The sequence below is a fragment of the Macrotis lagotis genome, chromosome 8 (genome assembly GCF_037893015.1).
Source record: "Macrotis lagotis isolate mMagLag1 chromosome 8, bilby.v1.9.chrom.fasta, whole genome shotgun sequence".
NCBI lineage: Eukaryota > Metazoa > Chordata > Mammalia > Peramelemorphia > Peramelidae > Macrotis > Macrotis lagotis.
The window spans coordinates 13,903,153-13,915,259 of NC_133665.1; the positions used below are offsets into that span (position 1 = coordinate 13,903,153).

The 12,107-nt window shown below is 46.8% G+C and overlaps 1 protein-coding gene across 1 annotated transcript; it reads right to left on the bottom strand.

Annotated features, from left to right (window-relative positions):
- Positions 1 to 5,882: 5,882 nt before the first annotated feature.
- SOCS1 (suppressor of cytokine signaling 1) lies at positions 5,883 to 10,744 on the bottom strand. The gene has a single exon (XM_074196412.1). The coding sequence runs from the start codon at positions 10,154 to 10,156 to the stop codon at positions 9,329 to 9,331; it is 828 nt and encodes a 275-aa protein (XP_074052513.1). The 5' UTR covers positions 10,157 to 10,744; the 3' UTR covers positions 5,883 to 9,328.
- Positions 10,745 to 12,107: the final 1,363 nt, after the last annotated feature.

Genomic DNA, 12,107 nt, shown 5'->3' on the forward strand with positions numbered 1-12,107 from the left:
GCCTTATTTCCATTTCCCGAATAACCTGATTTCCTTCAAGGAAGGAACTCTGTGAGTTGTTTTTCCTGATTCTGAGGGTTACTTGTGCACCCCCACTCCCAAATAACTTTACCTTTATTTTTATATAAACCCATACAAGTACATATTCCCCAGAAGCAGGATTTGAATTCAGGTTGCCTGACTTCACACCTGTGATCTTATCACAATGCCATACTACCCCTCTTACATGTATTTTCCAGCATCCTCTCTAGTTCTGGGAAAGCAAGCATTGGTTCATTTTGGTCTTAGGACGCCTAAACTATAGTTCAATGTCATGCCCATATTTTTAATCATAGCTATGATTTCATCAGAGTAGAAAGTTCCTGAAGAGGAGCTTCCTTTGTCAGGGCAGATGAACATTTTCTTTGTATTTTATAATCTTGGAGAGTTGCCTAAGACCCAAAGAATATATGTAACTTGTTAAGGATCATGTAACCAGTATATGTCTAAGATAAGACTTCAATGCAAGCTTTCCAGTCTCTGAGGCCAGCTCTCTCTCCATTAAGCCACAATGTTCTGGTCATTAATAAGTAGGTGCTTATTGAATTGATTGGACATACCCCCATCTCTGGACCTTTACATAACTTCTCCTCCATGACTGAAAAAAAATTCTCCCTCCTTACCTCCATGTCTTAGAATCCCTAGATTCCTTCAAGACTCAATATAATTGGGGCAGCTAGGTGCACAGTGGATAGAGCACCAGCCCTGGAGTCAGAAAAACCTGAGTTCAAATCTAACCTCAAACAATTAATAATTACCTAGCTGTGTGGCCTTGGGCAAGTCACTTAACCCCAGTGCCTTTTTAAAAAAATAATAGTAATTGTAGTAATTGCTACTTCCTACAAGAGGACCATCATAATCAAATCCATTATCTCACACCCCTTCCTCCAATCACTTTGTACATAATTTATTTATCTGGTTTTAAGTTGGTCCTTATAACCACAAACCATTATGAAATTCCTTGATGGCAAGTACTTTTTAATTTTTGTCTTTGCATGTCTCACCACATAAACTAGTGCCTGGAATAATAGAGATGCCAAATCAATGCATATTGAATGAAACAAGGAATCAGTGAATAGCTTCTTTGTAGATGGTCTCTGTGAGGTGATGCCTACCCTAAAGAAAAACCATCTGACAGTCAACCTTCTGGCATTAACCCTTTCTCAACTAAATTTGTCTTCATAAAATAAACACACAGTTTATCACTGGGCCTATGTTCACAATTTAAATGTGAAGTTTGTCAGTCTTTCCAGTTTGGGATAAACCTAGGGTTTAGGTTTGACTGAAATAACTCTGAAGAACTTAGGGTCATCTACCTACACATCATCACACATTGAGTGGGACTTCAGGGGAGGTTTTTTCCCTTGGTTTCCTCTGACTGCCCTCACATTTTTCAGAAATGAGTAGTTGGAGAGCATGGAGTTGTCTTTGGTCTGGGGCTTGGTTTTTATATACCCAAAGAAGAAACACTCCAGGTCCATCTCCTTGCTTTTCTCCAGTGTCATGGTTCATTCATGAACAAGACTCCAAAGGCTTTTAATGCTTGATTAACCAGGCCCAAAACAAGATTGGATAATTCCCCTGATCCCTAGCTACCTGGCTATCCTGATTCAGAACATAGATCTTCATAGAAGATCTAAGGGGCTTCATTCCCCTTGGGCTTTCCAGTTTATGCAGCAGAGAGAAGTTCTGAGTCACAATAAGAAATAAAAAGATATATAAAACATGGAATCTAGATCCTTCAGAAACTTTCAAACTAGTTGGAAAATCAAGACAGAAGTAAAAATTTAAAGCATATCTATAACAATCTATATGCACACACACACACACACACACACACACACCATAAACTATAAATTCCCCTGTTATTTTCCCAAAGGCACAGCCACACATGATTCCAATAGAAGTTCCCCGAGTTCTTTCTTTAGTATACCATGCTAACTTTACCAGTATGAATTTCTGCTCTAAAATGGGTTATCTCCACTAGGAGGTATTTGCCAGCATGACCTTGGACGAGTCATTTAACCTCCATGGGCTCAGATTTTTCTCTATTTCCAAGGGAATTTCTTGTTCTAAGTCAAGGAAATTTCTTGTTCTAAGTCTAGGATCCTGTCATCTTAATGTGATATCATGAAAAAGACCATACTGGGTCTTCAAAGGCTATATAGGAAAAGTGATTCTTGATTTAGACCTTGAAGAATTGATAGAATAAATGAAAGGAGGAAAGAAAAGGCACTTGGGTAGAGGAGAGAAAGGGTGAAAAAGGGATTTAGAGGAACAAAGAATCGTGAGAGGCAATGTAGTATAATTTATTAGAAAGACAAGTTCAGATCCAATATCATATACTGGTTCTGTGACTGGATCAATCACTTAACCTCTTGGAACCTCAGTTTCTCTATCTGTAAAATGGGGAAGGTGGGGTAGACTTGATGGCCTCTTTGACCTTTTCTAGTTTTATTCTATGATCCTAGGAAGAGCTGTAAGGTACATGAGAGATCTTCTAATCCATTATTTATTTTGCATCAGAGGAAATGCAAAATAAAACTTACTCTAAGTCATGTAGATAACAAAATGATATTTGTCCTTCACTATCAAAGACTATGACATCAGTAATGTCATGACAGCATGTGAATGGGGTTTTTCTCCTCCAGAGCTATCTGGATCCAGTGGCCAGAGATTGGAGATGGCCCTAGATGTGAGCCCATCAGGGTTAGGTGACTTGCCCAAGGTCACACAGCTGATATCAAGCATTTCAGACCAAATTTGAATTTGGGTCCTCCTGACTTCAGCACTGGGGCTCCATCAACCAACAACACTCCAAATCTAGTGTTCCTTTTGTTATACCTTGATGCCTTTGTCAATCTGAACAGAGATTTAGTTATATAAGAGCTATACTATCTTCAATGTGAGGAAATAGGATACATTAGCATTTGGTCAGCTACCCTGATTCCAGTCCCAGTCTATCCACTAATTACCTCTGTGACCTTGAATAAGTTAACTTATCTCTCTGAGTCAGTTTCCTAAATTGTAAAATTAGAGGACTAGATAAAATGACCTCAAAGGTCCCTTATGATTTGGAAATTGTTGATTCAAAGTCCAGCCTCAGGAAATCAAAGAAGGAACTTTCAGCTAAGGCTCCCAGATAAATCTTCCAGGCTTCTGAATATTCCTATCTGCTCATGGGTGGAGTGAAGATGAATTATCTGATATTTGCATTGGGCTTTCCCAGAAAAGCCAGGGCTGCAGGGAAGTCCCCTTGTAGAAATCCAGGGATATTTTCTTCTCTACTAGCTGTTTATGTGTGTGTGTGTGTGTGTGTCTGTGCTCCCCACCTTCTTTTGAGAGCCTTGCAAAGAATGACCTCTTTTTTTGTAAGACAAAGCAGAGATGAGATGAGCTCAATGGATTCAGCCTGAAGTATGAGAGGACTGTTTAGTGAATGAAGAAATGAGTAAGACCAAGGACCGAAAAAGAACGTCACCAGGGAATGGAGGGGAGGGGAAGGGAGGAGAAGGAGGAGGAGAAAAGGGGGAGGGAGGAGAAAAGAGGAAAAGGGAGGAGAGAGGGCGGGAAATGAGGAGGGGGAGGAGGAGGGAGACAGCTCTAGACTGCCTACTATCCATTGAGCCTGGTGCACTGGAAAAGAGTGAGTGACACCAGGCTGAAAGGAATCTTCTGGAGGTTGATAAAATGTTCAATAGAGGATTAAGTGCCAGCGGGTGAGTGGTATTGATGGCCAGATCCGGTCAGCGGGTGGCCCCAGGGTATACTTTTTGCCTGGCTGTTGAAAGATCTGGGGCTCCTGACGGCTGCTCCATCTTCACTTCTTGTAAATGACTCCAATCATAACAGAGTTAGCGTGACTGAGGCATCGCTGTCAGCCAGCCTTGCATTTGTCACTTCTTGCCTATGGCCTCTGATACTATTCCCCCCTCCCCTCTATTAATGGAGAGTCTGTCATAGACTAGATTTTAATGACATTCATTAGGTGTGCCTCATTTGCATATAGATCTGCATCAGACCCTGGGAACAGCCCCATTAGTCAGATTAGTTTTCTATATCTCAGAATCTGTAAGCTTCATGGTGAAAATTCATTCAGCTGGTCACAGAGCCCCTCAGCCTCCATCCTTACACATACACAAAACACACACACACACACACACACACACACACAGATATATATCATCATTAAATGTCAAGATTTAGTAAAAAAAGATCTCTAAAGTCAAAGGAACTGGATTCAAATTCTGACTCTCCCACTCAATAAACTATGTAACTTGGGACAAGTCACTTCTTTTCTGGACCTTAGTCTCCTCATCTGTATAAAATGAAGATCTCTGAAGTCCCTTCAATCTCTGAATGTATAATAAACTTTAAAGTTTAGAAGAACAGCAACTCCAAAAAGAAATAAGAATATTTGCCTCTCCCCCCTTTTCTACTCCTCCTTTTCTGAAGCTGAATTGTTCTTCCAATTTTCAGATAAGGATATAATCACACAGCCAGTCAGTATTAGAGCTGGGATTTGAACCCAAGATTTTTGCCTCCAGGTCAACTTCTTTCTTCAAATCTCAGCTAAAGTTCTTCTTGATGTGTATCTTGTACATTGTTATTTGTCTGTCTCCCCCATTAGACTATGAGTTCCTTCAGAAGAGGGATTGAGTTTTTGTGGTGAACACTTAGCAAATGTTAGTTGACTGACTGAAGATGGTACCATGTTACTTCTTATGCTTCTATACAGGCTAAATTGTTCACAAACACCATACACAAGCAACAAAGTGTTCTTTCCTCTCTAGCTTGCAACATCTGTTCTTTTTTTTTTTTTAAGGTTTTTGCAAGGCAGATGGGGTTAAGTGGCTTGCCCAAGGCCACACAGCTAGGTAATTATTAAGTGTCTGAGGCCAGATTTGAACCCAGGTACTCCTGACTCCAGGGACCACTGTGCCACCTAGTCACCCGAAACATCTGTTCTATACAGCATATAGTGGAATGGGATATGGCTCAGAAGATCTGAGTTCAAGAGCCCAACTTGCTATTTCTTATCTGTGATCTTCTACAAGTCAACTCTTTCCTGAGCCTCTGTAATCCTTCTCTGTAAAATGGGATTGAACTAGATGACCTTGAAAGATCCTTGCCAACTCTAAATCTATGTATTTTGGCTCCTGGGATTATGTCCTAGCCACCAAAACTAATTTTTAAAAATGGGAAACTAGCTGGTCTCTGAGTTAGTGACCACAAGCAAAAGAGCAACAAGTCATAGTCTTGCCCCTCAGAACCTCACCTCCTTGAGGAAACTTCTTTGGTGTCAGACAAGCTTCATCAGACAGGATCCCTGACTGCTATTTACAGAAAGAGGAAAGGGAGACTGGAACTTTGAGTCTGGGTTCTGTCTAAATGGACTAATGGGAAAGCTAATTCATTAATCTTGTTAGCCTAGGAGTGCCAGAAAACTAAGGTTTATAAATGACCTCCTCTCACTGACCTTCCCTCCCTGCCATTGGAAACCCCCAAATTCAGATCACCCATTAAAAAAGAGAAAAAGGAGAATTCCACTGGGAGAAGCCAGGTACTGGTATTTCCTTGAAAACACGTTTCAAGCTGCTCTGTTGGCTAAGGTGGGAGCTGTTGAATAGAAAAAGGCATAGGTGAGGGAGTCTCCTTGTGTTGAGGCAGTAGGGGAAGATGCTAGCTATAATTTCAAGGCTTTGGCTGAGGTTTTCCTAGATTTCAAATCTTACACTATCCCCCACCCCTGCCCCCCAGCTCTTCGGATCTTTATTCCAAGACAAAAGCTACCATTTTAAGATAGAACTCTTTGATTTACCCCCCCCCCTTTTTGTCAAGTAAGAAGATTGGAGTGTATGAAATACCACCACATCATACCTCTGAGAGGCCCCATGGTATTGTGAAAAGAGCATTGCAGATGAAGACAGAAAGTACATGTTCAAATTCCAGCTATGCTTCTGAGAGACTGGGAAAATCACTATGTCTTTCTGAATCTTACTTTCTTCATTTGTAAAATGGTAGGGAGGGATGGTAGCAATACTTACACTTCCCTCATTGGGGCTATTGTGAGCAATGTGTTTTACAAACTGTAAAATACTATATAAGTAGAGGTTAATTATTATGTACAAAGTCCAACACCTCTGTGAAGAATCTCCATTTTAAATATACTCTCCTCAAATTTTCCTAGAGCACTTGGGCTAGTTCTGATTTGCCCTTGCATTACATTTAACCATTTATAAAGTCCTGTACTCCCTACAGACCTTAAATTCCTTAAAAGCAGGATCTAGATTCTGGCAGGGCAAAGTTGATACAATCGCCTCCTAGTGACCAGGATTAAAAAAAAAAACCATCCCAGCTTCAAGTTATAGATCTTGATGCTGAGGACAAAATAGAAGAATGATACCAAGGGAACTTGCTTGTCTCTACAATGTATGCTTCTGAATAGCTCTGAACAAGGAGATAGGGGTAGAAGGTATTGGACACGGAGCACAGCTACAGGAGGGGATTTGGGATTCCAGTAATCCAGTAACTGGGAGTTAGTTAAGTATTTATGGATCTAGGTTAAGATTTAAACAGGAAGGTACCTTAGATGTCATCTAACTCCCTCATTCTTGAAATGAGGAAATTGAAAAAAGTTAAGTGACTTGCCCAAGGAGTAGTTCCAAAGCTAGCACTTTCCACTGTATCATTTTCCAAGATATCCCCAGGATTTACTATTGGGTTAAAAAAAAAGGGCTAACAACAAAAAAGTCTTTCCTTCCATTTCCAGCCCCACCTCCAAGTATAGCTTCAGTTTAACTATTCTCACCTTAACCATATTACAACCTATGTTTCCCATTACCTGCCCCTCATACATACCAGATCTTCTCATCTCACTTTTTATTCCTGTAAATTGACGTCAGCCCTGCTGAATCATGAAGCTGAGGTTTTTGAGCAAAAAAAAAAAATCTGTTAGGGCAGAGAAGCCACATGGGCCCCTTGCCTCTTCCTCCTCTTCAATGATGGCATTTTTAATGGTGTGTACAAGATTTCAGTTTTGGCAGCACATTAAAGAAAACAGCTGGTCACATGTTGGGTTTTTGCTGGGTCTTTTTTTTTATACATACATACATACAGCGATGTCTAAATGTACAGTCTATAAAATAATGCCCTTAAAGCTATTTTCCTTACTCTTAAAAATCCCAATTCTATTCCACCCCCCCCCCATGGGTTTTATATATTTCATTTGATCTCTATGAATGGCCCTCATTCTGGTCTACTTCAGGAAATCTTTGGGTCCATCCCTAGAATTCTCACTTGGGGACAAAGAAGAAATAGTTTTCAGAAGAAAGTTCACTAATGACTCCTCTCCCCAAGAGCACCCCCTTCATCTCCTCTCCTAGGACAATAACCCTGGTGCATGGGGGGAGAGAATTGGAAACAAACAAATAAAATAGCTCAGACATCCAAGAGAAACCCTTTAGACAAGATGTTAGCTCTCTTCCTCCCTTTCACCCTTATTAAAATGGGTCAGCTTGAGGAAAGCTTTAAGAGATCCTAAATCTCTTCTGGCCACTCTTAACCTTTGATCCTGGAACCTATTTAATCCAAAAGCATGTAGCAGTGACTGTTGCTTTCCAGTCCTAAAGTTAATTTCATGGAGCACTTTACAATTTGAAAGGTATTATTAAATATTAGGATACTACATTATAAACATGTCGAAGGCTCTAGAGGGTCATTTTAACTTTCAAAAATGAAGTGAAATGCAACATAAAGCCTGCTTAACCCCAAACCCTAAAATGACTCAATTAACAGCTCTCTGTAAGTGCTGAGCTTGCTGGTTCCCATCACCAGCCATTCATCAGATTCTGATTTCCTGGATCACTACAGCCCCCCACAATCTAGACCTCAGACACATATAGGCTCTTTCCAGTCATTTTCCTATCAGAAACTGCTGTTGGTACACACACACACACACACACACACACACACACACACACACACACACAAAGACACACACAAACGAAAGTATCAAGTGGCCATTTCCAAAGCTCAATCTCTTCCCTTGATTCCTCTGCTATTGTTTAAAAAGTTACTCTGAACAAAAATCTTAAGAATGGATGAGGATAGGGTGGCTAGGTGGTGCAGTGGATAAAGCACCGGCCCTGGAGGCAGGAGTACCTGGGTTCAAATCTGGTCTCAGACACTTAATAATTACCTAGCTGTGTGGCCTTGGGCAAGCCACTTAACCCCACTGCCTTGCAAAAACCTAAAAAAAAAAACCAAACAAACAAACAAAAAGAATGGATGAGGATGAACAGACGAAGCTAGACCGGCCTGGTACCCAGACCAGAATTGTGTTAAAAATAACTTAACTCTTACCCCCAAGCTTTAACATGCATGGGATCTTTTGAACTTACCAGTCAACAAAATTTTTTTTAACCTGTCAATTGAGGTGGCTTATAGGACAACTCTAGTTGATTCAATCATTTTAATTAGTTTTCAAAATTTCTAGGTACTCCAGTACTTTCAGGGTGTGAATTTTTCCATTCAGAGAAGAAGGTACTGAGTCCAATTAGACCTTATGCAAGAATTCTGATTAGAGTTCATAGTTCCTTTCAATCTGTTCTTCTCAAAGACTTTTGAGGCCTTTAGAACATTTGGGAAAACAACCCCAAGGGCAGATAATCATTATTAGTCTTAAAGCCCCTCCTTTGATCTACCTGGTATCCCTTCCTTTGCCATCCCAGAAGCACCCTCAGGCTAACTCAAAACTCTCAGAAGGCAGACCAACTCCAAGTAATGAATGCATCAGAAATTTTTCTCTTTTTGTTTAAAAAACTTTTATAATAAAGTTTATTACATTATTTTCTTTTAAAAATATAAAATAATAAGTTTCTGCACAGCAGAAAAATTAAGCCAGAGACCCCTGGTTTGTGCAAAGGTATTTGATATTTGTAAACATGAGGAGGGAAGGGAAGCAAATGTACAAATCCCTGTCCCAAATACATTAAGGATAATAGAAAAATAAATGGGCCTCGATTGCCTCTGAGGCAGGAGGGAAGAAGCACCCAGAGAAGTGGGACAGCTCCACCCGAGCACATTCCTTCCTGGGGAGGGGGCTTTGCTTTCTTCCTTTTCTATGGGTCTTCTACCTTATCCACCAAACCACACACACAAAATCAGCATCATCTCCCTCTTACTGCCATTCCCCCTACCCAAGAAAAAAACCAAAACCAATTCCATCTCCCCCCCCCCCAAAAAAAAACACCATAGTTAATGCTGCCACCACATTCTTCCATCTTTTTCAAATCTGGAAAGGAAAAGACTTCAGGTAGTCCTTAAGGACAGGATTTAGTGGAATCTTGCCCAAGTTGTCCCTTCCAAAGGTGGCCACAATGCTCTTTCGACACAGCTCCTGCAGGGGCCGAACTCTTAGCTGTCGCAGGGGGGTCACCAACATTTTTCGGGGAGAGTTCAGGTAATGTTCCAGCAGCTTGAAGAGGCAGTCGAAGGTCTCCCGGCTGCCATCCAGGTTGAATCGACCAGCCTGGAAGTTGACCCGGATGCTGGTGGGCCCTGAAGCCATCTTAACACTGATGGCAAAAAAGCAGTTTTTCTGCCGGCTATCCCGGACCAGGAAGGTCCCCACCGGCTCACTTTTGAGTTTCTCGTGGGCCACGTTCACACTCAGAGGGCCCCAGTAGAAGCCACAGGCATCCAGCAGGGCGCTGGCTCTGGTGATGCTGAAGTAGTCCGCTTGGGAGCGGAAGGTTCGGAAGTGAGTGTCACCCTGTCCCTGGGTCGTCGCCGCCAGGGCCACCGCACCATGCTGAGGGGCCAGGCCGTGTTGGGGTCTGGGCTGTGGGCTGGGATGTTCCCGGCCAGCCCGGTGGGACGGAGAAGAAGGAGGAGAAGGGTCGAGTCTTCTTCTTGTGTCTGCTGTAACTGCATTGTCGGCTGCCACCTTACTGTGTGCTACCATTCTACAGACTGGACCAGCCTGTGGGGTCGCCCATAGCGTCCGGCGGCGGGCTCGGGCTCCACTCCAGCAGCAGCTACTCTGAAATCCCAGACAGAAGGGCAGAGAGAGACAGGGAAAGAAAGAGAGAGAGGCAGAGTGAGTGGGGAACATTTCCCGGGAGCAGGCAGCCAGGCGGGGCTGTGCAGACGGTGTGCCAAAGTAGAGTCTGCCCTTGGTTTGGGGACGCACCCCGGGATGCTTCTGCCCTCCCGGTCCAGGATGGCAGAGGATGAGGATGCTCGTCTAAGCTGGAGAGGAGCTTGTGGGTCGGTTCCCTGAAGGATGGGTTGAGTAGAGGGGAGGGGGGTGGGCTGCTGTGTGCAGTACGGACATCTACATCTTTAGGTTACGACGAGTGTCCTGGAGCCTGAGAGGTGCCCTCTCTCGGGCCCCCGCCCCCCATTCCCTGGCCCCAAGCCCAGGCCTCTCTCTCTCTCTCTCTCTGCGCGCTCATCGCCTCCCTCTGCTGGCTGACGAGGCGCCAGGCAGTTTGCTCTGGGACAGTTCTTGAAAACCAGAGGGAAAAAGCCCAGTTTTCGCACAGCTAGCCGGCGGCCTTTCAGGTGGGCAGGCCGGAAGGGGGATGCCCCGCGAATGGCAGCGGTTTGCAGTCTTTCTTCCTTCGGTCTCCGCGCTGGGGAGGACCACAGAGGCCCGGGCAGCCGCCGCCTCCCTCCGGCCTCAGCCCGCGCCCGGGGCTAGGACTAGGGGGTCCGGAGGAGCAGGAGGAGGGTCCCAGGGAGGGCTCGGAGCTCCGGAGGCCGGACTGCGGGCGGGCCCGGAGGCGCCGGGGCCCCGCGGGCCGACGCTGGCAGCCCCTCGGGGGGAGGGGGGTCTCCGGCCGTCCCTGCGCCTCCCTCCCCTTCCCCTTCCCCCGATCCCCTCCCTCGGCTCCCCTGGCCCGGGCAGGGGACGCGGCTCCCGGCTGCCCCGCGCGGGCGGCCGGCTGGGGCACAGGCTCCCGGGCTCGCCCCCTCCCTCCCTGCCGCCGGCGCCGCGGTCCCAGCTCACCTGGCTCCCAGGCGGGCGGGCGCGGCTCGGCGCCGCGGGCGGGGCGGCGGGGGGGCTCCGGGGCGGCTCAGGCGCATAGTCCGGGGCCGGGAGCCGGGGCCGGGGCCGGGAGCCAGTGCAGCCGCCGCAGCCGCAGCTCCCGTGGGCTCCGCGCACGGCGCACGGCGCAATCTATTTAAATCTCCGAGCTCCAGCGCCCCAGAGCGGGGCGGGGCGGGCGGGGCCGGGGCGGGGCCCGGGGCTCCTCCCCTCGGGCTTTCGGTTTCTATTCTGGAGCGGAGGGAGCGCCGCCCAGTCCCCGCCCGGCTCCGGCCCCCTCGGCCCGGCCCGGCCCGGCCCGCGCTCCGGCGGCCGGCGCCTGCCCCCGGGTCCCCGCGGCTCTTCTCGGCGGCGCCTCCGGCACGGCCCCGCGCCCGCCTCCCCTCCCCCTCGGGCCGCGGCGCCGTGCCACCGTGCCACCGTGCCACCGCTTCGCGCCCCTCGCCGCCGGAACCCCGCGCCCTGGGCCCAGTTCCTCCTGCTCGCAGCGCTCGCTTCCCAGGAAGCTGAAGCTTTGAACCACAGAGTTCGGAGGAATTCCTCGGGGGGGGGGGGAGGCGGGGGGCGCCTTAACCAAAGAGCCCGTCTGCGAGTTCCTCGGAAAATGGGTGTGGCGGGGGCGGGGCGGCGCTTGGCCGGGTCCCCCGAGCCGGCTCGGCGTCCTGGGCCGCCCGGCCCGGCCCGGCGCTGCAGCCCCGGCCGATGGATCCTCAGACCGCCCGGGCTGGAATGACACGCGCGCTGCCCCTCCGCGCACACGCTCCCACTGTGCGCAAGGCCCCACTCGAGGAGGAACGGGCTCCGCCACGCTGGCTTCCTCGGCCTAGATTGTATTCCCGCTCTCCATCACTATGGAAACCTGAACCAGTATTGATTACCTTTAGAGCTATTAGTGTTGATGCTCGGGAAGGCTCTTCCCCTCTCCGGCCCCGCTGCCCCTCTCCGATTTGCCCGCCTTCCTTCAGTAGGGTGATGGGTCCCAAGGCATGGAGGGGCAGGGTGGCCTAGTGGA

Excerpts from the sequence above, each read along its gene's own strand:
- SOCS1 (XM_074196412.1), bottom strand. The coding sequence starts at position 10,156 with ATGTTCCCCACTCACTCTGCCTCTCTCTCTTTCTTTCCCTGTCTCTCT.